The sequence below is a fragment of the Oncorhynchus mykiss genome, chromosome 4 (assembly GCF_057628025.1).
Source record: "Oncorhynchus mykiss isolate SJ-2025 chromosome 4, ASM5762802v1, whole genome shotgun sequence".
Lineage (NCBI taxonomy): Eukaryota > Metazoa > Chordata > Actinopteri > Salmoniformes > Salmonidae > Oncorhynchus > Oncorhynchus mykiss.
The window spans coordinates 85,914,684-85,940,000 of NC_143025.1; the positions used below are offsets into that span (position 1 = coordinate 85,914,684).

The 25,317-nt window shown below is 45.0% G+C and overlaps 1 protein-coding gene across 16 annotated transcripts in view; it reads right to left on the bottom strand.

Moving 5' to 3' along the window:
- LOC110522572 (neurexin-3b) overlaps window positions 1-25,317 on the bottom strand; it is a 628,889-nt gene that overhangs the window by 453,666 nt on the left and 149,906 nt on the right. For 9 of the 16 annotated variants that reach the window (XR_016495481.1, XR_016495482.1, XR_016495479.1 and 6 more), the window contains 3 exons: window positions 15,704-16,005; window positions 13,137-13,160; window positions 10,011-10,172 (listed from right to left, as the gene is read on the bottom strand). Coding sequence is in view for 12 of the 16 variants with exons in the window: in XM_090233213.1 (XP_090089339.1) it covers window positions 10,011-10,172; window positions 13,137-13,160; window positions 15,704-16,005 (488 nt within the window). In the remaining 4 variants the exon portion in view is untranslated. The remainder of the gene's footprint in view (window positions 1-10,010; window positions 10,173-13,136; window positions 13,161-15,703; window positions 16,006-25,317) is intronic. The other 7 variants (XR_016495480.1, XM_090233216.1, XM_090233221.1 and 4 more) reach the window with 1 other exon arrangement.

Here is a 25,317-nt window from a genome sequence, read left to right on the forward strand (position 1 = left end):
ATCACCCTATGCTCTATATAGTGCGTTCATTTTTCCAAGAGCCCTATGGACTCTGGTCAAAAGTAGTGCACTATGAAATGAATAGAGTGCCATTTGGAATGCAGGCCTTGCATCCCTCATCTTCCACTTTGTTACGGTCAGAGGTTTATTATGCTATCCAACGGCCATCTCTGACGTCTCTTAGCCAAGCTGGGGCCATTTATAATGCAAGCACAGGCTTCTCTTCCTCCGCCATATATCCTCCTCCGTCTGTCCTTCTCCTCCTCCTCCTCCATTTCTCCTTGTCCTCCTCCATCTCTCCTCCTCCATTCCTCCTCCTCCTCTTCCGCATCCATTCCTCCTCCTCCTCCTCCTCCATTCCTTCTCCTCCTCCTCCTCCCTGAGATGGCATATTGATCCGTGCTTGGAGCACACACAGACTAATCTAGTTTAGATCAATGCTCTCCTTCCACTCTAACCCCATCCACAGTGGCTCTCTTTCCCCTCTAACCCCATCCACAGTGCCTCTCTTTCCACTCTAACCCCATCCAGAGTGCCTCTCTTTCCCCTCTAACCCCATCCACAGTGCCTCTCTTTCCCCTCTAACCCCATCCACAGTGGCTCTCTTTCCCCTCTAACCCCTCCCACAGTGCCTCTCTTTCCACTCTAACCCCATCCACAGTGGCTCTCTTTCCTCTCTAACCCCATCCACAGTGCCTCTCTTTCCTCTCTAACCCCATCCACAGTGGCTCTCTTTCCCCTCTAACCCCATCCACAGTGCCCCTTTCCCCTCTAACCCCATCCACAGTGCCTCTTTTCCTCTCTCCTTGGCTGCCTTAATCTCTCTCTCCCTCTCTTTTGTCCTCTCAACCTGTCTCCCTCCCTCTGTCCTTGCCTCCAAGCTTCTCTCACACCCTCCCTCCCTCCCTCCCTCATTTCCTCCCGCCCTCCTTGCCACCATCCCTAATTTCCTCACTCTCTCCTTGCCACCCTCCCTCCCTCCCTCCTTCCCTCTCTCCTTCCCTCTCTCCCTCCTTCCTCCATGTCTCCTTTCCGCTAGCCCCACCTCCATCCCTCCCTCTACGCCTGTCTCCCTCCATTCCTCCATCCCTCCATCTGTGCATCTCTCCCTCCATCCCTAGCTCTACACCTCACTCCCTCCATCCCTCCCTCTACAAATGTCTCCCTCCATCCCTCCTTCTACACATGTCTCCCTCCATCCCTGCCTCTACACCTCACTCCCTCCATCCCTGCCTCTACACCTCACTCCCTCCATCCCTCCCTCTACACCTCACTCCCTACATCCCTGCCTCTACACCTCACTCCCTCCATCCCTGCCTCTACACCTCACTCCCTCCATCCCTGCCTCTATACCTCACTCCCTCCATCCCTGCCTCTACACCTCACTCCCTCCATACCTCCCTCTACACCTCACTCCCTCCATCCCTCCCTCTACACCTCACTCCGTCCATCCCTCCCTTTACACCTCACTCCCTCCACCCCTCCCTCTACACCTCACTCCCTCCACCCCTCCCTCTACACGTCTCCCTCCATCCCTCCCTCTACACATGTCTCCCTCCATCCCTCCCTCTACGCCTCACTCCCTCCACCCCTCCCTCTACACCTCACTCCCTCCATCCCTGCCTCTACACCTCACTCCCTCATCCCTCCCTCTCCACCTCACTCCCTCCACCCCTCCCTCTACACCTCACTCCCTCCATCCCCCTCTCTACACCTCACTCCCTCCATCCCTCCCTCATCACATGTCTCCCTCCATCCCTCCCTCTACACCTGTCCCTCTCCATCCATCCCTCTATGCATGTCTCCCTCCATCTCTCCCTCTATGCCTGTCTCCCTCCATCTCTCCCTCTATGCCTGTCTCCCTCCATCCCTCCCTCTATGCCTGTCTCCCTCCATCTCTCCCTCTATGCCTGTCTCCCTCCATCTCTCCCTCTATGCCTGTCTCCCTCCATCTCTCCCTCTATGCCTGTCTCCCTCCATCTCTCCCTCTATGCCTGTTTCCCTCCTTCCCTGCCTGCCAACTGTAATGTAGCTAGAGGACTCAATAGTCTCTCCCCAGAGAGCCTTGAGAGTAATGTTTAAACAGAGGTAGATCGATGCTACAATGAGCCTGAGTGTAAATATATTTTTTAAATTGGACGAGAGGAGGGATTAGGGATTTGAAATGAAGTGGTTTGATCCAGATAAATGTGATATAATAAACACTATTTAAAATCATTATTCATATTCCTGGGTGGACATGGTGGAATTGAGTGGTGTTGTGTGTACAAATAGGGATATCATTAAGATGAATATGTGAGCAATAGCTCACCTAGGTGGAGGCTGGAGGGATTTGATGCTGTAACGGTAAGTTATACTGCCACTAGAAAGACAAAAGCCACATATCAAAACCATGTACATTGTATGGATGTGTGGGGCTTACAATGTAGAGAGACAGGGGCCACATTGTTGTGTGTCTGTTTACTGCAGAGCTTGCTGAGTGTATGCTCAGGGGTCAAACGCAATGCAAAGGTCAGGGGTTAGAGGTCAGAGGAGTATCCCTGCGTGCCTCTGAGAAAACGTGTGCTGTGTGTGATTTATACATATTTTTTAAACTGAAATGAGCAGAGACTGGTTTGGTTAAATATAGAACAGGGCTGATGACGACTTTGAGGATGATGCGGGCAGTACATTCCTCCCAAATGCCAAATGTTGGTCTCTTGCTCACTCCCTCCCTTCTTCCCTCCCTCCCTTCGTCCTTCCCTAATCCCCCTTCCTCCCCTCCGTCCACAATCTGGATGACAGTAGCAGCCACAACAGCCTCTCAGAGCAGAGCAACTACACAAGCTGACTCTTTAGAACCCTGGCCTGCTTGGCTTGGCGCTGGTGCCCTGTGGACGCCAGGGGACATGGCTGCCACCGCTACCGCCTCGCTGCCCACTGGCTCACGTCACATGACTGCTGGCCCACACGGTTGCACACGAGGAGTGATGCTGCTATCGTCCCTATGCCTAGTGGGTGTGGAGGGTGCAGAGAATAGAGGAGGACTACAGTAACATTCTCTTTTACTTCCAGTGAGGGAGAGAGAGGGAGGGAGATAGTCAGGGAGGGAGAGAGAGGGAGGGAGATAGTCATGGAGGGAGAGAGTGAGAGGGAGATTGTCAGGGAGGGAGAGAGAGGTAGGGAGATGGTCAGGGAGGGAGAGAGAGGGAGAGAGATAGTCAGGGAGGGAGAGAAAGGGAGGGAGATAGTCAGGGAGGGAGAGAGAGAGAGGGAGGGAGATAGTCAGGGAGGGAGAGAGAGAAAGAGAGAAAGAGGAGTCCAACCCCTCCTCCTTCTACCCCACTCCATCTCTCCTTCATCCTCTCACTCTGGCCCTCCCCCTTCTTCCTCCCTTTGCCCTTCTCCCTCTGTTCCAGCTCTGGCCTTCCTCCCACCTCCTCCATCCCTCCTCCTCCCTCTGTTCCATGAGAAAAGCATTGGAAGAGAGAGGCAGTGATGAAGCGTGATCCAACCATCCAGCGGGCCCAAATGAACTGAGTAATCCGTCATCAGCTGTGTACAGGGGAGGAGAGGGAGGGGGACATAAAGATAGACAGATAAAGAGAGAGAGATAGAGAGAGAGAGAGAGAGAGAGAGAGAGAGAGAGAGAGAGGAAGAGAGAGAGAGAGAGAGAGAGAGAGAGAGAGGGAGAGAGAGAGAGAGAGAGAGAGAAAGGGATAGAGGCAGTGTGCTGGCAGGCAGAGTTCATCAGCCCAGACAGAGCCACGGCAGGGTGAACATGGTTGTAAGGGATAGACCCAGCAGACAGTCAGTCAGTCAAGCCAGGCTGGACATGCAACAAAATGCAGTCCATCGTAGATCACATGCTGTGAATGCATCCTAAATCGCACCCTATTCCCTATGGGCCTCTGGTCAAAAGTAGTGCACTAAATTAGGTACAATTTGGGATACTACCTATGACTCTCCACTCCACCAGTCACATGGTGATTGATAATAATGCTGGAGGGGCAACCACTCTGTATACAGATTTACACTACTGATACAGATGCTGAAAACATGGAGGGAGGTTAGCTGTTAGTGTTGGAAGACAATCATAAATGTCCCCATAAGGCAATCATATTATTCCTATATTATCCCAATGATGAACTCTCATCTACTGAACACAGTCACCTTGGGGTTACTCTGACTGTAGGTATAACTGTGTCTCTGGGTGTCATTAGAAAGCAGGGGGGACCGGGGGAACGGGAGACAGGGGGACCGGGAGACCGGGGGACCGGGAGACAATGGGACCAGGTATCTGGGTGTCATTAGAAAGCAGGGGGGACCGGGGGACCGGGAGACCGGGGGAACGGGAGACCGGGGGAACGGGAGACCGGGGGACCGGGAGACCGGGGGAACGGGAGACAGTGGGACCGGGAGACAGGGGGACCGGGAGACAGGGGGACCGGGAGACCGGGGGAACGGGAAACAGTGGGACCGGGAGACAGGGGGACCGGGAGACTGGGGGACCGGGTCTCTGGGTGTCATTAGAAAGCAGGGGGGACCGGGGGACCGGGAGACCGGGGGAACGGGAGACAGTGGGACCGGGAGACAGGGGGACCGGGAGACAGGGGGACCGGGAGACAGGGGGACCGGGAGACTGGAGGACCGGGTCTCTGGGTGTCATTAGAAAGCAGGGGGGACCGGGAGACCGGGGGAACGGGAGACAGGGAGACCGGGGGGAATGTGTAAACTACAAGATACAGCAGTTACAGATACACTACATTTAAACAACACAAATACATTTTTACAATCCCTAAAACACTTGCAGACCTCAGTGAAGTCATCCCTCATCAGCGTTCTAAACTGCCCTGTTGGCACCAAAGATTCAAGATGGAATGAGGTTTTGTAAATTATTCCAAACATGGGGGAGGGGGGTTGGGGGGGGGCATTGACACTCCAGCACTTTGGATTGGAAATTATATCATGACTATGAGGTTAAAGTGCAGACTGTCAGCCTTAATTTGAGGGTATTTTCATCCATATGGGGTGAACTGTTAATATGGGGTGAACTGTTAATATGGGGTGAACCGTTAATATGGGGTGAACTGTTAATATGGGGTGAACCGTTAATATGGGGTGAACTGTTTATATGGGGTGAACTGTTTATATGGGGTGAACTGTTTATATGGGGTGAACCGTTTGTATGGGGTGAACTGTTAATATGGGGTGAACTGTTTATATGGGGTGAACTGTTTATATGGGGTGAACTGTTTATATGGGGTGAACCGTTAATATGGGGTGAACTGTTTATATGGGGTGAACTGTTTATATGGGGTGAACCGTTTATATGGGGTGAACTGTTTATATGGGGTGAACCGTTTATATGGGGTGAACCGTTTATATGGGGTGAACTGTTTATATGGGGTGAACTGTTTATATGGGGTGAACCGTTAATATGGGGTGAACCGTTTATATGGGGTGAACCGTTTATATGGGGTGAACTGTTTATATGGGGTGAACCGTTTATATGGGGTGAACTGTTTATATGGGGTGAACTGTTTATATGGGATGAACCGTTTATATGGGGTGAACCGTTTATATGGGGTGAACCGTTTATATGGGGTGAACTTTTTATATGGGGTGAACCGTTTATATGGGGTGAACTGTTTATATGGGGTGAACTGTTTATATTTGGTGAACTGTTTCTATGGGGTGAACCGTTTATATGGGGTGAACCGTTACAGCACTTTCTGTACATAGTTTTTGGGACAAAATTAACTTATATGTGTAATAAAGTAGTCAAAAGTTTAGGATTTAGTCCCATATTCCTAACACCCTCCTGCCGAGTGGCACAGCAGTCTAAGGCACTGCATGTCAGTGCTAGAGGTATCAGTACAGACACTGGTTCAATCCCAGGCTTTATCACAAAAAGCTGTGATTGGGAGTCCCATCGGGTGGCGCACAATTGGCCAAGGGTTGCCTGGTTCAGGGGAGTGTTTAGCTGGAGTAGGCTGTCATTGTAAAATAAGCACTTGTTCTTGACTGACTTGCCTAGTTAAATAAATATGAATTAAATAATAAAGCTTGTGACTCTACAAACTTGTTGAATGCATTTCCTGTTTGTTTTGGTTGTGTTTCAGATTATTTGGGCCCAATAGAAGTTAACGGCAAATAATGTTATGTGCTGGAGTACAGAGCCAAAAAATATACATATTGTCTATAAGAGAAACAGGAATCCATGTGGGATGCACCCTTAGTCTTCCTTCTGAGGAGAGAGCAAGATCAACCCATTTTATCATTTGAATAATTTGCTTATTTTCCACTAAATGGCCTTGTAATGGTTCAATTGTCATCCTCTCTTTCAACAGTAAATAGCTGTCCTTTGAAATATGAGCGTTTGTGATAATGAGAATTTAATCACAACAGTTGCAGGTTTATCGAGGGTGTGGAGAATAATAGTTTAAAGATTCCCCAAGAAAGATAACTAATTATGAAGATTTCAAGCTAATTTCAGCCCTTGTGTAATGGACCGAGACAATTATGATCACAAACACTTCACAATAATGTAGTGTCATGGTGAGGATAGAATGAATAATGGCCAATAAAATAAGAAGAGGAAGGAATACAATCTAAAACCTAAAATGCCTGGGAAATGTAAAATGGACATTTGATTAATTTGGAGGTGGAAGAAACACACACCTGTTTACGAGAGGTGCTAGCTAGTGGAGTAGAACACCTGTTTACGAGAGGTGCTGGCTAGCGGAGTAGAACACCTGTTTATGTGAGGTGCTGGCTAGTGGAGTAGAACACCTGTTTATGTGAGGTGCTGGCTAGCGGAGTAGATCACCTGTTTACGAGAGGTGCTGGCTAGCGGAATAGATCACCTGTTTACGAGAGGTGCTGGCTAGCGGAGTAGATCACCTGTTTATGTGAGGTGCTGGCTAGCGGAGTAGATCACCTGTTTACACGAGGTGCTAGCTAGTGGAGTAGATCACCTGTTTACGAGAGGTGCTGGCTAGCGGAGTAGAACACCTGTTTACGAGAGGTGCTGGCTAGCGGAGTAGAACACCTGTTTAAGAGAGGTGCTAGCTAGTGGAGTAGAACACCTGTTTACGAGAGGTGCTGGCTAGTGGAGTAGAACACCTGTTTACGAGAGGTGCTAGCTAGTGGAGTAGATCACCTGTTTACGAGAGGTGCTGGCTAGTGGAGTAGATCACCTGTTTACGAGAGGTGCTAGCTAGCGGAGTAGAACACCTGTTTACACGAGGTGCTAGCTAGTGGAGTAGATCACCTGTTTACGAGAGGTGCTACCTAGTGGAGTAGAACACCTGTTTATGTGAGGTGCTAGCTAGTGGAGTAGATCACCTGTTTATGTGAGGTGCTGGCTAGCGGAGTAGAACACCTGTTTATGTGAGGCTGTTTACGTGAGGTGCTGGCTAGCGGAGTAGAACACCTGTTTATGCGAGGTGCTGGCTAGTGGAGTAGAACACCTGTTTATGCGAGGTACTGGCTAGTGGAGTAGAACACCTGTTTATGCGAGGTGCTGGCTAGTGGAGTAGAACACCTGTTTATGCAAGGTGCTGGCTAGCGGAGTAGAACACCTGTTTACGAGAGGTGCTGGCTAGTGGAGTAGAACACCTGTTTACGCGAGGTGCTGGCTAGTGGAGTAGAACACCTGTTTTTACGAGAGGTGCTGGCTAGTGGAGTAGAACACCTGTTTATGTGAGGTGCTGGCTAGCGGAGTAGAACACCTGTTTACGAGAGGTGCTGGCTAGTGGAGTAGAACACCTGTTTACGCGAGGTGCTGGCTAGCGGAGTAGAACACTTGAAAAATTAAAGTAGAGGCGCACACTAGGAGCTCAGATGCAATAAATCAATAACCAGCATTTGGACAGCCAAGCTGTCTTCATCAGGGTTTAACAACAAACACTGCAGGTCACTAGTTTATATAGTTTGAAAGGACATGGTCGTCTGTGGCTTGATTTCATTGGTCAATTTACAGATATAAATAGAACACATAAAAAGCATGAATGGATTACATACAATCATAGATACAATGTGGCAACATAGGCCTGTCTAAATGTCCCATCTTGACATTAGTTTGCGCTTCATTTTGCCCACATCCTTTTTACCACAAGTACAAATTCTAAGATAAATAACTGCCTTAGAGGAGCACGTGATAACATCTTTGATTGGGATCCGTTTCCCTGTTTGAGGATGTTTGAGGATGTTTGCATGTGTTTACATGCATAAGCGCCATTGCATTGAGCGCAGCCTTTACCCTTATAGTTTCCATCAGGATCGAGGCGCAATGAGACGTTATGCGGGGATATTTCGGGGTTATAAATCAGAGTTTAGCATTTGAGTTTGATCTGAAGCCATTCGTGTGATTATGGTTTTTTTGCTATCCATTGTAAATTATATTTATAGGCCTACGTAGCCACATTGTATCTGTGATCGTATGTAATCCATTCATGCTTTATATACATACGTATGTTCTATTTATATCTGTAAATCGACCAATGAAATCAAGTCCCAGCCAGCCATGATTACTGACACCCGCGTGTCCTTTCAAACTGTATAAACTAGTGACCTGCAGTGCTTGTCATTATATCCTGATGAAGACCGATTGGCTGTCCAAACGTTGGTTATTCATCTATTGGATCTGAGCTCCTACAGTGAGCTCTCCTTTTCTTATTCAAACACTTCATTCATTTTCCCAGACACTCCCAGCCACAGAGTGGCTAACAGGTAGGGCATCCATCTTAAGGGGAGACTAGGTGAAACAACCACAAGTTCATTGTAGTACATTCTAAAGTACATTTTTGTAGATTCTAAAGTTAATTTTATTACCTTTTAGTACATTGTAAAGTACTTTCTAATGTTAATTGTAGTACATTGTAGTATATTCTAAAGTACATTTTAGTACATTCCAAATCACATTTTATTACATTCCAAAGTACATTTCAGTACATTGATGTACATTCTAAAGTACATTTTAGTACATTCTAAAGTGCATTTTAGTACATTCATGTACATTCTAAATCACATTTTATTACATTCTAAAGTACATTTCAGTACATTCATGTACATTCTAAATCACATTTTATTACATTCTAAAGTACATTTCAGTACATTGATGTACATTCTAAAGTACATTTTAGTACATTTTTTATATATATTTTAAATATCCTAGAACAACAACAATGCGTTGTGTCCTATCACACCAAAATGCCCTTTCTTGGTAGTGAGCACTAGGACTGGCGTACAGTAATCCACTGCTTTACTACAGTCAAGTTTAGACTGCAAATGACATATGACAGAAAAGTATTCGGGGGCCATTTTCTAACACACAACTAACTGCTGTGAATGTTGTAAATTAGATTAAGCTGAGAAGTATTGAATGGCTGCTGAGCACTTCCCCGGTCTGCCAGCTCAGCAGCTTTCATTGATAATGCAATTTCATTTCTCATTGCTACTGCTGCTGCTTAGCGGAGGACAACCTTGCTGATTTTACATATGTAATTCAACCGCTCTGACTAGCTTAGTGGATGTGTGTGTCTGTGTGTGGGCGGGATGGGGTTTGTGTGTGTGTATGTTTGCATTTGTGTGTGTGTGTGTGTGTTTGCATGTGTGTGTGTTTGCATTTGTGTGTGTGTGTGTGTGTGTGTGTGTGTGTGTGTGTGTGTGTGTGTTTGCATGTGTGTGTGTTTGCATTTGTGTGTGTGTGTGTGTGTGTGTGTGTGTGTGTGTTTGCATTTGTATGTGTGTGAGTGTGTGTGTGTTTGCATTTGTGTGTGTGTGTGTGTGTGTGTGTGTGTGTGTGTGTGTGTGTGTGTGTGTGTGTGTGTGTGTGTGTGTGTGTGTGTGTGTGTGTGTGTGAGTGTGTTTGCATATGTGTGTGTGTGTGTGTGTATGTGTTTGCATATGTGTGTGTGTGTGTGTGTGTGTGTGTGTGTTTGCATTTGTGTGTGTGTGTGTGTGTGTTTGCATTTGTGTTTGTGTGTAAGTGTGCGTACCTTCAATTCCCCCTAACCTAAACCTACCTCTTTCAGACAGCCCATGAAGTTGTTGCTGACAGGAGAACCAGGTAGGTCAGCCGTACTAGGACTCCCACCCACGTAGAAGAAGTCATCAGACCCCAGCATGGTGTAGTCTTCCTGGGTATAGCCTGTTGTGGTGAGGATCCCATCCACAGAGATGGTCACCTGTTATAGGGTAACACATACCAAAGCCAAGGCATTAGTCGCTGAGGTGGAACTGCTTGTTCAGTATGTATAGGATACACACACCTCTCTCCTTGGTCTGCTATGACCTAATGGACTATATCTATGTATTTTACTCCTAACGGAGATCACCTGGGCTAGTAGCTAGTTCCTAGTCTATCGTAACTAGTAGCTACAGTGACTTCAGAAGGTATTCATACCACTTGACATATTCCTGATTTTTTTTGTGTTTACAGCCTGAATTCAAAATGGATAAAATATATGTATTTTCTCACCCATTTACATACAATGACCGATAATGACAAAATAGAAGAAAAAAAATTGAGAAATGTTTTGGAAATGTATTGAAAATGAAAAACATAAGTAATACGTTTACTGAAGCATTCATACGCCTGAGTCAATACTTTGTAGAATCACCTTACAGCTGTGAGTCTTTCTGGGTAAGTCTCTAAGAGCTTTCCACACCTGGATTGTGCAACATTGGCCCATTATTTGTTTCGAAATTCTTCAAGCTCTGTCAAATTGGTTGTTGGTCATTTCTAGACAACCGTTTTCAGATCTTGCCATAGATTTTCAAGCAGATTTAAGTCAAAACTATAACTCGGCCACTTAGGAACATTCACTGTCTTCTTGGTAAGCAACTCCAGTATAGATTTGGCCTTGTGTTTTAGGTTATTGTCCTGCTGAAAGGTGAATTCATCTCCCAGAGTCTGGTGGAAAGCAAACTGAACCTGGTTTCCCTTTAGGATGTTGCCTGTGCTTAGTACACAGTAATGTGTTCTATTGGATTTGCCCCAAACATAACACTTCATATTCAGGACAAAAAGTAAATCGTTTTGCCACTATTTTTGCAGCATTAATTTAGTGCCTTATTCTGTGCAGGTAGTAACTAGAATATTGTTGATCCATTCAGTTTTCTCCTATTACACCCATTAAACTCGGTCACAATTGGCCTCATGGTGAAATCCTTGAGTGGTTTCCTTCCTCTCCGGCATCTGAGTTAGGAAGGACGCCTGTATCTTGGTAGTGATTGGGTGTATTGATACACCATCTAAAGTGTAATTAATAACTTCACCATGCTCAAAGGGATATTCAGTGTCTAATTTTTGTATCTACCTTCTTTGTGAGGCATTGGAAAACCTCCCCGGTATTTGTGGTGGATTGTGTCTTTGAAATTCACTGTTCGACTGAGGGACCTTACAGATAGTTGTATGTGTGAGTTACAGAGATGAGGTAGTCATTAAAAAAATCATAATAAACACTATTATTGCACACGGAGTGAGTCCATGAAACTCATTATGTGACTTCCTTAGGCTTGCCATAACAAATGAATACTTATTGACTCTTCATTGTTTATTAATTTATAAAAATGTCTAACAACATGATTCCACTTTGACATCACGGCGTGTCGTGTGAAGGCCAGTGATAAAATACTCAGGCTGGAACACGACAAAAGTTGGAAAAAGGTATTGGGGTGTGAATACTTTCTGAAGTCATTGTAGTAGATAGTACCTAGTAGATTTGTACCTTGGAGCAATAGTTTGAGAGTTTGGTTCAGACAGCGTTTGAGGTAGTATTTAATGGGTTTAGTAATAGGTAGGTTCACAGGACAGATGAAGAAAATATGTCAGAGCAGAGGACTACATTTTCTTTATCTTTTGATGGGGGTAAGAGAATGGATTCTCATTCGGTTTGGATAGTTCAGGTTGGGAGAGGGTTAGTAAAAATGGACAAATTGCCAAGGACAAATTGCTTGTACTTGTCTTAGGTTTCTGGGTTCAATTTGTAACTATACAAAACATCACACGCATATGCACACACACACACACACACACACACACACACACACACACACACACACACACACACACACACACTCGGCCTTATACACACACATGCATTACATAGGGAGGATTATCACACAACTTCACAAATGCGGAAACCAAGGTTTTCATTCTTCAGAAGTTAACAGAAACACAAATAAGTTTGACATGTAAGGGGTATACATGATTTGATGTCATACAAAGCATGATCAAGCCAATCGGGAGACAGGGTACCTCCACCAATCAAGTCAAGGGGATCAGGAGGGGGGGGGGGGGGGGGGGTGTAATGTTAGCCACAACACACCACTGTAACCAGCATGCTACAAACACAACATCCAGGGAAGGGGTGGGGGGACAAGACAGTGATATAAGGTGATAGGTTGAAGGTGAGTGAACGTGGAAGTGAAGTGTTAGTGGTTATGGCTGAGGAGGGTGAGGAGGGTGAAAGGGTAAAAGTCATATGATTTCAGAGGTCAGGAGGTGAAAAGGCATTGATGAGCGGTGGTGGACATGCCATGCGCCAGACTGAGTGTGTTGGAAACAACTGTCAGAGATCCGGTAAAGAAAGGGGTCGCCATTTTGTCTCTCTGTCGCCATTTTGTTTCTGTTTAGCATTTTAGAGCCCGGACCGGAGTTTTGGCGGCTGCTGGCTTGTTGAAGATTCACTCTTGTTGTTTGGATTGTGGCAGAGATTCTCTCAGTTCTTGGGTGGCGACGGTCCTCACAAAAAAATGTTGAGATTTTTATTTGGTGGAAAAAAACATCAATTTTTCATGCATCCCTGACAAAAGATCAAAAGTCAGAGGGAGAATCTGGTGGTTTATTTGAGACTCGAAGAACCTCTGTGAACTTCGTAGCGATGAGGAATAAAAAAAAGAAGTAAAAGACGGACTGAAAAAAGAGGAGGGGGAGGAGGGGGGGGGGAGAGGTTGAGAGGCCAGGGAGGATATTGAGAACTGAAGAAAGCTGTTGGTAATACAAACCCATTTCCTCATTGTTTGATAAGATGTGTCTAGGATGAAATTGAAATTATAAACAGAAAAAGAAGAGGGGGGAGGGACACACGGCAAATCCAAAAAAAGACAATAAGAATGATATCTACCAGACAATGCAGTATGTTTACCATAGCGTGTCCAATGCCTGATTGCTTTCCGGAAAAGGGGAAGAAAGGAAATCAAAAGAATAGTGAACAAAACGGTTGTTAATAAGGAATGGGAGAAGAAAGAAACCAAAATAAAAAACAATGACGTAGGAGAAGCAGGATGATAGTTAGTTAGTACGTTAGTTAGTTGTTTAGAGAACTGTTAGTTAGTAAGTAAATACAATGACTTAGTATTTCATGAAAGGTAAGTGTTAGTCTAACAAAGCATGTCTTCCCAAAGAGAGGGAGATAGACTGGCGGAAAGGTAAAGAAAGACAGACAGAGAAGAGGAAGGGGAAGAGAGAGCAAGAGAGTGAAGGAGCAAAAAAAGAGCCCTAGCTTAGCCTCTGGTCTGTGAGTCAGTGTTCCTTCATTGGTAGCTAGCTAGTGGGCTACATCCTTTAAAAACCTCTTAGTGGCAGGATATTAACACTTTACTTACTTTTCCACCTCTCTTCATCTCCATAGTACCGGCTGAAGAAACCCTTTCACTGCCCACTGGCCACTCACTCCCTCTCCACACCACAAACAAACAGCTACCTGCTATCGCTTTTCTCACTGTGCTTGCACTCTTATTGTACAAGTATATATCCAGTTTACAGCCCTACTTCTTAAAGTTAAGTTGAGTAACAATGTTAGAATAAAATACAGTCATAGTTACAGCTATATTACAGCACGTAGCCGTACCAGTGTATAGCCATAGAAATCATTGTCAATCATTAGAGGGGCTATGTCATAAACCCTCAAAATTCCAGAATAGAATGAAAATGGCAGCCATATGGGTCTGGGAGAAATCCAAACCAGTCTAATAGGAATGAATGGCAGCCATATGGGTCTGGGAGAAATCCAAACCAGTCTAATAGGAATGAATGGCAGCCATATGGGTCTGGGAGAAATCCAAACCAGTCTAATAGGAATGAATGGCAGCCATATGGGTCTGGGAGAAATCCAAACCCGTCTAATAGGAATGAATGGCTGCCATATGGGTCTGGGAGAAATCCAAACCAGTCTAATAGGAATGAATGGCAGCCATATGGGTCTGGGAGAAATCCAAACCAGTCTAATAGGAATGAATGGCAGTAGAGGCATAATCCTGATTTTACCTATGCAGGAAAATAAAAAGTAAGAAACGTGAAATATCAGACATTGTGTAATATAATTATTGTCATATTACAAAAGATATTGTCATATCATTATGAATACAGTTTATTCAGGTTTTATACCAATTGTCTGTATAAATAGCCTCAAAAATATATGTAAAAATACCATAAATGTCTACTTTTTTCTTGGAAAGCTGTGAGTGTTATTATAGGATACAATATCAGTACTTGTTGCATGTACATCTTGTCTAAGTCCTGTCATCAACTGCTTTCAGCCAGTGTATGGCTGTGGATTGACTGTATTTTTTTATTTTTTTATTTTACCTTTATTTAACTAGGGTATCATAGCATTTAACTATGACAGCCCAGGAACAGTGGGTTAACTGCCTTGTTCTGGGGCAGAACGACAGATTTTTACCTCGTCAGCTCGGGGATTCGATCTTGCAACCTTTCGGTTACAAGTCCAACGCTGAATGGAATGTTGGCACATTGGCAGTTACTTAGAAAAATGAAGGGAATCATTTCTTTAAAACTGGCCACCAAGCTAGCAAACATACATTACAGATTATTCTTCCAATTCCTTATTTTACACACTGTCTCATTACAGCACTGCCAAACCATGGTTAACCAACTCTCTGACCAAAAATGGCTGACCTTGATCCCAACGTAAGAATGTTCATGTCCATTCTAGTATTCTGATGTGTACTGTGAACTATCTACGCTTACAAGGACCTATCAGATGCCATTTTAGCATCCATTTATACTATTTGAATAAGATGCTCCACTGATCTGAAACAAATGTCCAACAGAAGGCTCCTATTGTCTGTCACCCGAAGTCCCTCCATTGTCCCGAGTTAATGTGTGTCTTAAACCCTACCTTGTAGTTTCTGTAGCTATACAGAGGAGCAACATCTAGTTGTTTAAAGGAAAACAGCTACTTCTGAAGTCAACAAGATAGCGACTCTTCGACAAGGCTCCTGATAGAAGTGTCAGCTTAGTCAAGAATAAAACAAAGTAGTATACGTTTAAATGAAGAAAATAGGTTAAGTCTTCAAAAGCAACACAAGATAAGGAGAGACAGAGAGGAACAGAGAGCCATGGTATCACCTGCTCCACCACTATCAATCACTATGCAGTCTGTGCTTCTTTATTCACATAGTCACTGCTAGGGGTTATACATAGAGGGGAAAACACTACCTAACCATACTGATAATACTTCAACACTACACAAATTCATAATGTCTATCTCATAATATTTCTCAACTAACATGCTTAGGGCACTTGGAAAAGGTGCTATATAAAAATACACATGAATCTAATGTAATACATCAAAGGTAAACACTAATCTAACAACATAAACCCACGACACTAATAACAAACCAATTCATCTATTACTACAACTAATCAATACCAGTCGTGAACCTATGTCTGCTCAGTCTCCATGGTTACCTGTCTGAGGTTGCGTGTGACCTTGATGTCGTGCCAGCCATTATCGTTGAACTTCCCGTTGACGGGCTCCACAATGGCCTCGAAGGCCCCGGAGCCCAGGTTGATGACCAGGCTCACCGCCCCGTCCTTGAGGGCCAGGTTGACATAGTCAGCAGACTTCCCTGTGTGGAGCAAGAGACCGTTCCTCTGCCACGTCTTGAAGGAGAGCGTGATCTCATCACTGGATGACTGGATGGGGTTCTGGGACAGGTCGTAGCAGAAGTACTCAGAACCACGGAACGTCGCCACATTCTCTTCTCTTGCTGGAAGTAGAGAGGAGAATAGATGTAAGTTTAGGTTATATTCAAGGCTCTTACCCAAGACGTACAGAAGTGTAGACATTGATGTTGAAGCATGCATTGAGTACATATGGTGACCCTGGAAGGAATGGAACCACAACTCACAAAGAGATTCATGGTCTCCATGAAAAGCATATCATTGACACAAGCAGGAAGTCCATTGTATAATCTGTTATATTTGACATGACACAATTACAATCCCTTCACATACAGAAGTAGGCGTTGAATCATGTCACGGTTACAAAATGAATCATATGTCATCACTTCCCATGAGAAGAGGAATGTGTCATCACCTCCCATGAGAAGAGGACTGTGTCATCATCTCCCATGAGAAGAGGACTGTGTCATCACTTCCCATGAGAAAAGGACTGTGTCATCATCTCCCAAGAGAAAAGGACTGTGTCATCACCTCTCATAAGAAAATGACTGTGTCATCACCTCCCATGATGAAAGGACTGTGTCATCACCTCCCATGATAAAAGGACTGTGTCATCACCTCCCATGAGAAGAGGACTGTGTCATCACCTCCCATGAGAAGAGGACTGTGTCATCACCTCCCATGAGAAGAGGACTGTGTCATCACCTCCCATGATAAAAGGACTGTGTCATCACCTCCCATGAGAAGAGGACTGTGTCATCACCTCCCATGAGAAGAGGACTGTGTCATCACCTCCCATGAGAAGTGGACATGAACTACAGTACCAGTCAAAAGTTTGGACACACCTACTCATTCAAAGGTTTTTCTTTATTTTTACTATTAACTACATTGTGGAATAATAGTGAAGACATCAAATGCAGAATGCTGTGGTAGCCATGCTGGTTAAGTGTGCCTTGAATTCTAAATAAATCACAGACATTGTCACCAGCAAACACCCCTACACCATCACGCCTCCTCTTCCATGCTTCACGGTGGGAACCACACATGCGAGATCCTCCGTTCACATACTCTGCGTCTCACAAAGAAATAGCTGTTGGAACCAAGAATCTCAGATTTAGACTCATCAGACCAAAGGACAGATTTCCACCGGTCTAATGTCCATTACTTGTGTTTCTTGGTCCAAGCAAGTCTCTTCTTATTATTGGTGTCCTTTAGTAGTGGTTTATTTGCAGCAATTCAACCATGAAGGCCTGATTCACGCAGTCTCCTCTGAACAGTTGATGTTGAGATGTGTCTGTTACTTGAACTCTATGAAGCATTTATTTGGGCTGCAATTTCTGAGGCTGGTAACTCTACCTCTGCAGCAGAGGTAACTCTGGGTCTTCCTTTCCCGTGGCGGTCCTCATGAGAGCCAGTTTCATCACAGCAGAGGTAACTCTGGATCTTCCTTTCCTGTGGCGGTCCTCATGAGAGCCAGTTTCATCACAGCAGAGGTAACTCTGGATCTTCCTTTCCCGTGGCGGTCCTCATGAGAGCCAGTTTCATCACAGCAGAGGTAACTCTGGATCTTCCTTTCCCGTGGCGGTCCTCATGAGAGACAGTTAACTATAATGAACCTTTCCTCTGCAGCAGAGGTAACTCTGGGTCTTCCTTTCCTGTGCCGGTCCTCATGAGAGCCAGTTTCATCACAGCAGAGGTAACTCTGGGTCTTCCTTTCCCGTGCCGGTCCTCATGAGAGACAGTTAACTATAATGAACCTTTCCTCTGCAGCAGAGGTAACTCTGGGTCTTCCTTTCCTGTGCCGGTCCTCATGAGAGACAGTTAACTATAATTAACCTTTCCTCTGCAGCAGAGGTAACTCTGGGTCTTCCTTTCCTGTGCCGGTCCTCATGAGAGCCAGTTTCATCACAGCAGAGGTAACTCTGGGTCTTCCTTTCCTGTGGCGGTCCTCATGAGAGACAGTTTCATCACAGCAGAGGTAACTCTGGGTCTTCCTTTCCCGTGCCGGTCCTCATGAGAGCCAGTTTCATCATAGCAGAGGTAACTCTGGGTCTTCCTTTCCTGTGGCGGTCCTCATGAGAGACAGTTTCATCATGGCGATTGATTGTTTTTGCGACTGCACTTGAAGATACTTTCAATGTTCTCGACATTTTCCAGAGAGCTGTTCTTGCCATAATTTGGACTTGGTCTTTGACCAAATAGAGCTGTCTTCTGTATACCACCCCTACCTCGTCACAACACAACAGATTGGCTCAAACGCATTTTGAAGGAAATAAATTCCACTAATGTACATTTAACAAGGCACACCTGTATTCCAGGTGACTGCCTCATGAAGCTGGTTGAGAGAATGCCAAGAGTGTGCAAAGCTGTCATCAAGGCGTGGCTACTTCGAAAATCTCAAATATAAAATATATTTTGATTTGTCTAACACTGTTTTAGTTACTACATGAATCCATATGTGTTATTTTGTAATTTGTACGTCTTCACTTTTATTCCAAAATGTAGAAACTAGTACAAATATAGAAAAACCCTTGAATGAGTAGGTGTGTCCAAACTTTTGACTGGTAGTGTATGTCATCACCTCCCATGAGAAGACAGGACAGAGTAGCACAGGGGACCAAATCAATCTAATACAGACACCACAGTGACGTAATATCTATGAGTCACCATATCAGCTATCCCATAATGTTATCCTCACTCATCATAAAACCCAATCCGTATGACCTTCCACTGAGGTCTCCATGCTAGCAGACTGATTATGACCTTCCACTGAGTTCTCCATGCTAGCAGACTGATTATGACCTTCCACTGAGGTCTCCATGCTAGCAGACTGATTATGACCTTCCACTGAGTTCTCCATGCTAGCAGACTGATTATGACCTTCCACTGAGATCTCAATAGTAGCAGACTGATTATGATCTTCCACTGAGATCTCCATGGTAGCAGACTGACTATGACCTTCCACTGAGATCTCCATGGTAGCAGACTGATTATGACCTTCCACTGAGGTCTCCATGGTAGCAGACTGATTATAGCTTTCCACTGAGATATCCATGGTAGCAGACTGATTATGACCTTCCACTGAGGTCTCCATGGCAGCAGACTGATTATCACCTTACACTGAGTGCTCCATTGTAGCAGTCTGATCATGACCTTATACTGATGTCTCCATGGTAGCAGACTGATCATGACCTTCCACCGAGGTCTCCATGCTAGCAGACTGATATTGACCTTCCACTGAGGTCTCCATGGTAGCAGACTGATTATGACCTTCTGCCGAGGTCTCCATGCTAGCAGACTGATTATGACCTTCCACTGGGATCCCCATGGTAGTAGACTGATTTTGACCTTCCACTGAGATCTCCATGGTAGCAGACTGATTATGGCCTTCCACTGGGATCTCCATGGTAGCAGACTGAGAATGACCTTCCACTGGGATCTCCATGGTAGCAGACTGATTATGACCTTCCACTGGGATCTCCATGGTAGCAGACTGATTATGACCTTCCACTGAGTTCTCCATGGTAGCAGACTGATTATGGCCTTCCAATGTGATCCCCATGGTAGCAGACTGATTATGACCTTCCACTGGGATCTCCATGCTAGCAGACTGATTATGACCTTCCACTGGGATCCCCATGGTAGCAGACTGATTATGACCTTCCACTGGGATCTCCATGGTAGCAGACTGAGTATGGCCTTCCACTGGGATCTCCATGGTAGCAGACTGATTATGGCCTTCCACTGGGATCTCCATAGTAGCAGACTGATTATGACCTTCCACTGGGATCTCCATGGTAGCAGACTGATTATGACCTTCCACTGGGATCTCCATGGTAGCAGACTGATTATGGCCTTCCACTGGGATCTCCATGGTAGCAGACTGATTATGACCTTCCACTGGGATCTCTCTGTATGGGGCTTTTTAGTCAGACCGTCAGATAGAGGAAATTGAGAGAGGAGACATGGAGACACAGGGGATTAGAAGAGGAGTCTGTGGCGAGCCAGTATAAGAGCATGAGGGCTGATCCCAACTGGCTCAGATACAGTTTATATCTACAAGCCATCAGACTGCTGAACACTTGAACTGGACAGACCACCTGCACTGATTCTCCACACCTTAGCGCACAAACACACACACACACACACACACACACACACACACACACACACACACACACAAACACACACACAAACCTCTGCAACCAGACTGTTACTATACTGCTCAGTTTATACCCTTGCCCCCCATCTCCCCTTCGTGTAAATACATGTGTAAATATTGGACTTTACATGGTCCCTTCCTGTATTATACTGATGCTAAAGTGTTTATTCTATTCTATTGAGCCATTGACTTTATGTTCTTATGTTCTTTTCTATTATAATTCTTATTGTTGTTGCATTGTCGAGAAGGAACCTGCAAGTCAGCATTCCATTGGACGATGTATACCACGCGTATAGCATACATACGACTAATAAAGTTGGACTTGAACTATACTGTCGAAGTAATGCATTAAAAAAAAAAATGCCCCAGGAAGCATGGGTCCAGGAAGCTCCAGACCATGATATCATGACTAGTGTCAGTTCCGACTGCTTGAAATGCTGCCTTTTAAACAGCGCTAGTACTAGAGGACAGACCCAGTACTGCAGCTATTACAGACATAACCAACACCTGGCCTAGAGACTCCACAAGGCTGAGGCTTCCAATTCAGTTATTCACCCTGCATGTTAATTAAAAGAAGAATACACCTGGCGGACACTGCAACAACAGCATCGTCTGTGCTCCAGGTATTAAATGTTAGAAGCTGTCATCTTCATAATAACAGACTACCCCTGTCATTTAAGTCTTTGCAAATGCCACATGCAGTGTTGTATGCATTTTAGCAGACCTAGAGTGATCTGGAAATGCATACAATTACTGCTAATTATGTCATTCTGTACAGTCGTGGCCAAAAGTTTTGAGAATGACACAAATATAAAGTTTCACAACGCTTTCTGCACGAAGTCTCCAGAATGTTGTGAAGAGTGATGAGATGAATTGCAATTAATTGCAAAGTCCCTCTTTGCCATGGAAATTAACTGAATCGCCCAAAAACTTTTCCACTGCCTTTCAGCCCTGCCACAAAAGGACCAGCTGACATCATGTCACTGATTCTCTCGTTAACACAGGTGTGAGTATTGACGAGGACAAGGCTGGAGATCCCTATGTCATGCTGATTGAGTTCGAATAACAGACTGGAAGATTGAAAAGGAGGGTGGTGCTTGGAATCATTGTTCTTCCTCTGTCAACCATGGTTAATCGGCAAGGAAACACGTGCTGTCATCATTGCTTTGCACAAAAAGGGCTTCACATGCAAGGATATTGCTGCCAGTAAGATTGCACCTAAATCAACCATTTATCGGATCATCAAGAACTTCAAGAAGAGCGGTTCAATTGTTGTGAAGAAGGCTTCAGGGCGCCCAAGAAAGTCCAGCAAGAGCTAGGACCGTCTCCTAAAGTTGATTCAGCTGCGGGATTGGGGCACCACAAGTAGAGAGCTTGATCAGGAACGGCAACAGGCAGGTGTGAGTGCATCTGCATGCACAGTGAGGCGAAGACTTTTGGAGGATGGTCTGGTGTCAAGAAGGGCAGCAAAGAAGCCACTTCTCTCCAGGAAAAACATCAGGGACAGACTGATATTCTGCAAAAGGTACAGGGATTGGACTGCTAAGAACTGGGGTAAAGTCATTTTCTCTGATGAATCCCCTTTCCGATTGTTTGGGGCATCCGGAAAAAAAGCTTGTCCAGAGAAGACAAGGTGAGCGCTACCATCAGTCCTGTGTCATGCCAACAGTAAAGCATCCTGAGACCATTCATGTGTGGGGTTGCTTCTCAGCCAAGGGAGTGGGCTCACTCACAATTTTGCATAAAAACACAGCCATGAATAAAGAATGGTACCAACACATCCTCCGAGAGCAACTTCTCCCAACCATCCAGGAACAGTTTGGTGACAAACAATGCCTTTTCCAGCATGATGGAGCACCTTGCAAAAGTGATAACTAAGTGGCTCAGGGAACAGGGGTGGCAGGGTAGTGGTTAGAGCATTTGAGCGTTGGCCTAGTAACCGGAAGGTTGCAAGTTCAAACCCCCGTCACTGAAAATAAGAATTTGTTCTTAACTGACTTGCCTGGTTAAATAAAGGTAAAAAAATTAAAAATAACAAAACATTGATATTTTGGGTCCATGGCCAGGAAACTCCCCAGACCTTAATCCCATTGAGAACTTGTGGTCAATCCTCAAGAGGCGGGTGGACAAACAAAAAACCCACAAATTCTGACAAACTCCAAGCATTAATTATGCAAGAATGGGCTGCCATCAGAAGTTAATTGACAGCATGCCAGGGCAGATTGCAGAGGTCTTGAAAAAGAAGGGTCAACGTTGCAAATATTGACTCTTTGCATCAACTTCATGTAATTGTCAATAAAAGCATTTGAAATGCTTATAATTATACTTCACTATTCCATAGTAACATCTGACAAAAATATCTAAAGACACTGAAGGAGCAAACTTTATGGAATTTAATGTTTGTGTCATTCTCACAACTTTTGGCCATGACTACATATCACATTGTCAATGAGCCAATCACAAGTTTCTGGTCTGAGGGCAGGAGAGATTGTGAAACACAGAGAGAGGGAAATGGATTGACTGCCTCTAGAGCAGGCTAGGCTGGTGGCGGATAGACCGCCACTAGAGCAGGCTAGACTACGGGTGGAGAGACTGCCTCTAGAGCAGCCTAGACTGCTGATGGATAGACTGCCTCTACAGCAGGCTAGGCTGCTGGTGGATAGACTGCCAATAGAGCAGGCTAGACTGCTGGTGGATAGACCGCCCATATAGCAGGCTAGACTGCTAGTGGATAGACTGCCAAAAGAGCAGGCTAGACTGCTAGTGGATAGACTGCCTCTATAGCAGGCTAGGCTGCAGGTGGATAGACTGCCTCTAGAGCAGGCTAGGCTGCTGGTGGATAGACTGCCAATAGAGCAGGCTAGACTGCTGGTGGATATACCGCCTCTATAGCAGGCTAGACTGCTGGTGGATAGACTGCCTCTAGAGCAGGCTAGGCTGCTGGTGGATAGACTGGCAATAGAGCAGGCTAGACTGCTGGTGGATAGACCGCCTCTATAGCAGGCTAGGCTGCTGGTGGATAGACTGTCAATAGAGCAGGCTAGACTGCTGGTGGATAGACTGGCTCTATAGCAGGCTAGACTGCTGGTGGATAGACTGCCTCTAGAGCAGGCTAGGCTGCTGTTGGATAGACTGCCTCGAGAGAAGGCTAGGCTGCTGTTGGATAGACTGCCAAATGAGCAGGCTAGACTGCCCCTATAGCAGCTAGACTGCCTCTCTCTAGAGAGAGAGAGAGAGAGAGAGAAAGAGGGATAAAGGCGGTTAATATTTCAGAGGGAGAGAGAGGCAGAGAGATCTAGAGTGAGGGAGAGAGAGGCAGAGAGATCTAGAGTGAGGGAGAGAGAGGCAGAGAGATCTAGAGTGAGGGAGAAAGAGGCAGAGTGATCTAGAGTGAGGGAGAGAGAGGCAGAGTGATCTAGAGTGAGGGAGAGAGAGACAGAGAGATCTAGAGTGAGGGAGAAAGAGGCAGAGTGATCTAGAGTGAGGGAGAGAGAGGCAGAGTGATCTAGAGTGAGGGAGAAAGAGGCAGAGTGATCTAGAGTGAGGGAGAGAGAGGCAGAGTGATCTAGAGTGAGGGAGAGAGAGGCAGAGAGATCTAGAGTGAGGGAGAGAGAGGCAGATTGATCTAGAGTGAGGGAGAGAGAGGCAGAGTGATCTAGAGTGAGGGAGAGAGAGATGAAAGGATGGATGGAGAAATAAAGAAACCAATAAAGAAGGAAAGAAAAAGGGCAGTGTTTTAGGATGATTCTGTTCAGAGAGTAATTTTCCCTTAGGCATAAAAGACTGTGCACATCAATGCTATACAGAGGCAAGATGAGAGAGAGGGGAGAGAGAGAAAGAAAGAAAGAAAGAAAGAAAGAAAGAAAGAAAGAAAGAAAGAAAGAAAGAAAGAAAGAAAGAAAGAGGGAGCAAAAGAAAGATAAATAAAGAGAGAGAAAGAAGACACACAGAACCGTATTTCCAGTGAGACAGACAGTGGGTGCGCTGTAGATTATGTCTAGTCTAAATCAACACTTACTATTTCTCTCTGTTTACTTCACTGACTGACTGTTTGGTTTTTCATCTGACAGATTGCTCTTGCATTCATCATCCCAAGAACCAGCAGATAAGACACTGTACAGACAAACGATAAAGCATCAAAGATAGCAATAATACCCGGGTAAATATTGAACTTGAGGCAGAGGACATGGAAATTAAAATAGTTTACTGTTAGGCCTACTATGTTGTCTGCAGAGAAATGTGTTTACAGTACGCATAATAACTAATTCAGAATATAAATGTGATTTCAGAGCATGCATCAGTCTTCAGCAGACTATGAATGTCACTTAACATTAACATTATCTATACAATCAAAAATCTATTTACTTATGATTAATTCATTAATGCTCATATCCCTGATGCTTTTAAGTAATCCCTATGCCAATGTCTACTTCAAGTGCTTCATATGCATCTAGGGTTTATAGCTGCTTTCAGTTCTAATCTTAAACCTTAGACGACAACGACATACTACAGTCTATACTCCTTGCTACCAGCTATAGATAAATATAGTTATCTTTTCAGTTCACCACTTGACGTCACCATATTGGAACAATATGTCTCCATAGCATGTAGCCTAGTTCCCATAATTATGTTGATGTCCTGTTCTCTCCTTCAGAGAACCGGGGTTACGAAATGAACCTGGACATATACAGCCAACTTGAGAAACCAAAAACGGATCTTTCTCTGTGTTTTTCCACTCTACACACGGCAACTCAGGAAGAGACACATAGAGTGTGTCCCAAATGGAACTTTATTCCCTAACAGACACCCAACCAGGCCCAGATCCCCTTCATTCGCCAGAGAATGAAATGCAGATTTGATACACTCTAATGGCAGGGTACAACAGCAGCCTCTGGTAAGACACAGGGCGGGGGCCTATTCGTATATGTAAACAACAGCTGGTGCACGATATCATTGGCATAGGGTTTTGCTCGACTGAGGTAGAGTATCTCATGATAAGCTGTAGACCACACTATCTACCTAGAGAGTTTTAATCTGTTTTTTTCGCAGCTCTCTACATACCACCACAGACTGACGATGACACTAAAACCGCACTCAATGAGCTGTATTCAGCCATAAGCAAACAGGAAAACGCTCATCCAGAGGCGGCGCTCCTAGTGGACTTGAGTGCAGGGAAACTTAAATCAGTTTAAGCAAATTTTTATCAGCATGTTAAACGTGCAACCAGAGGGAAAAC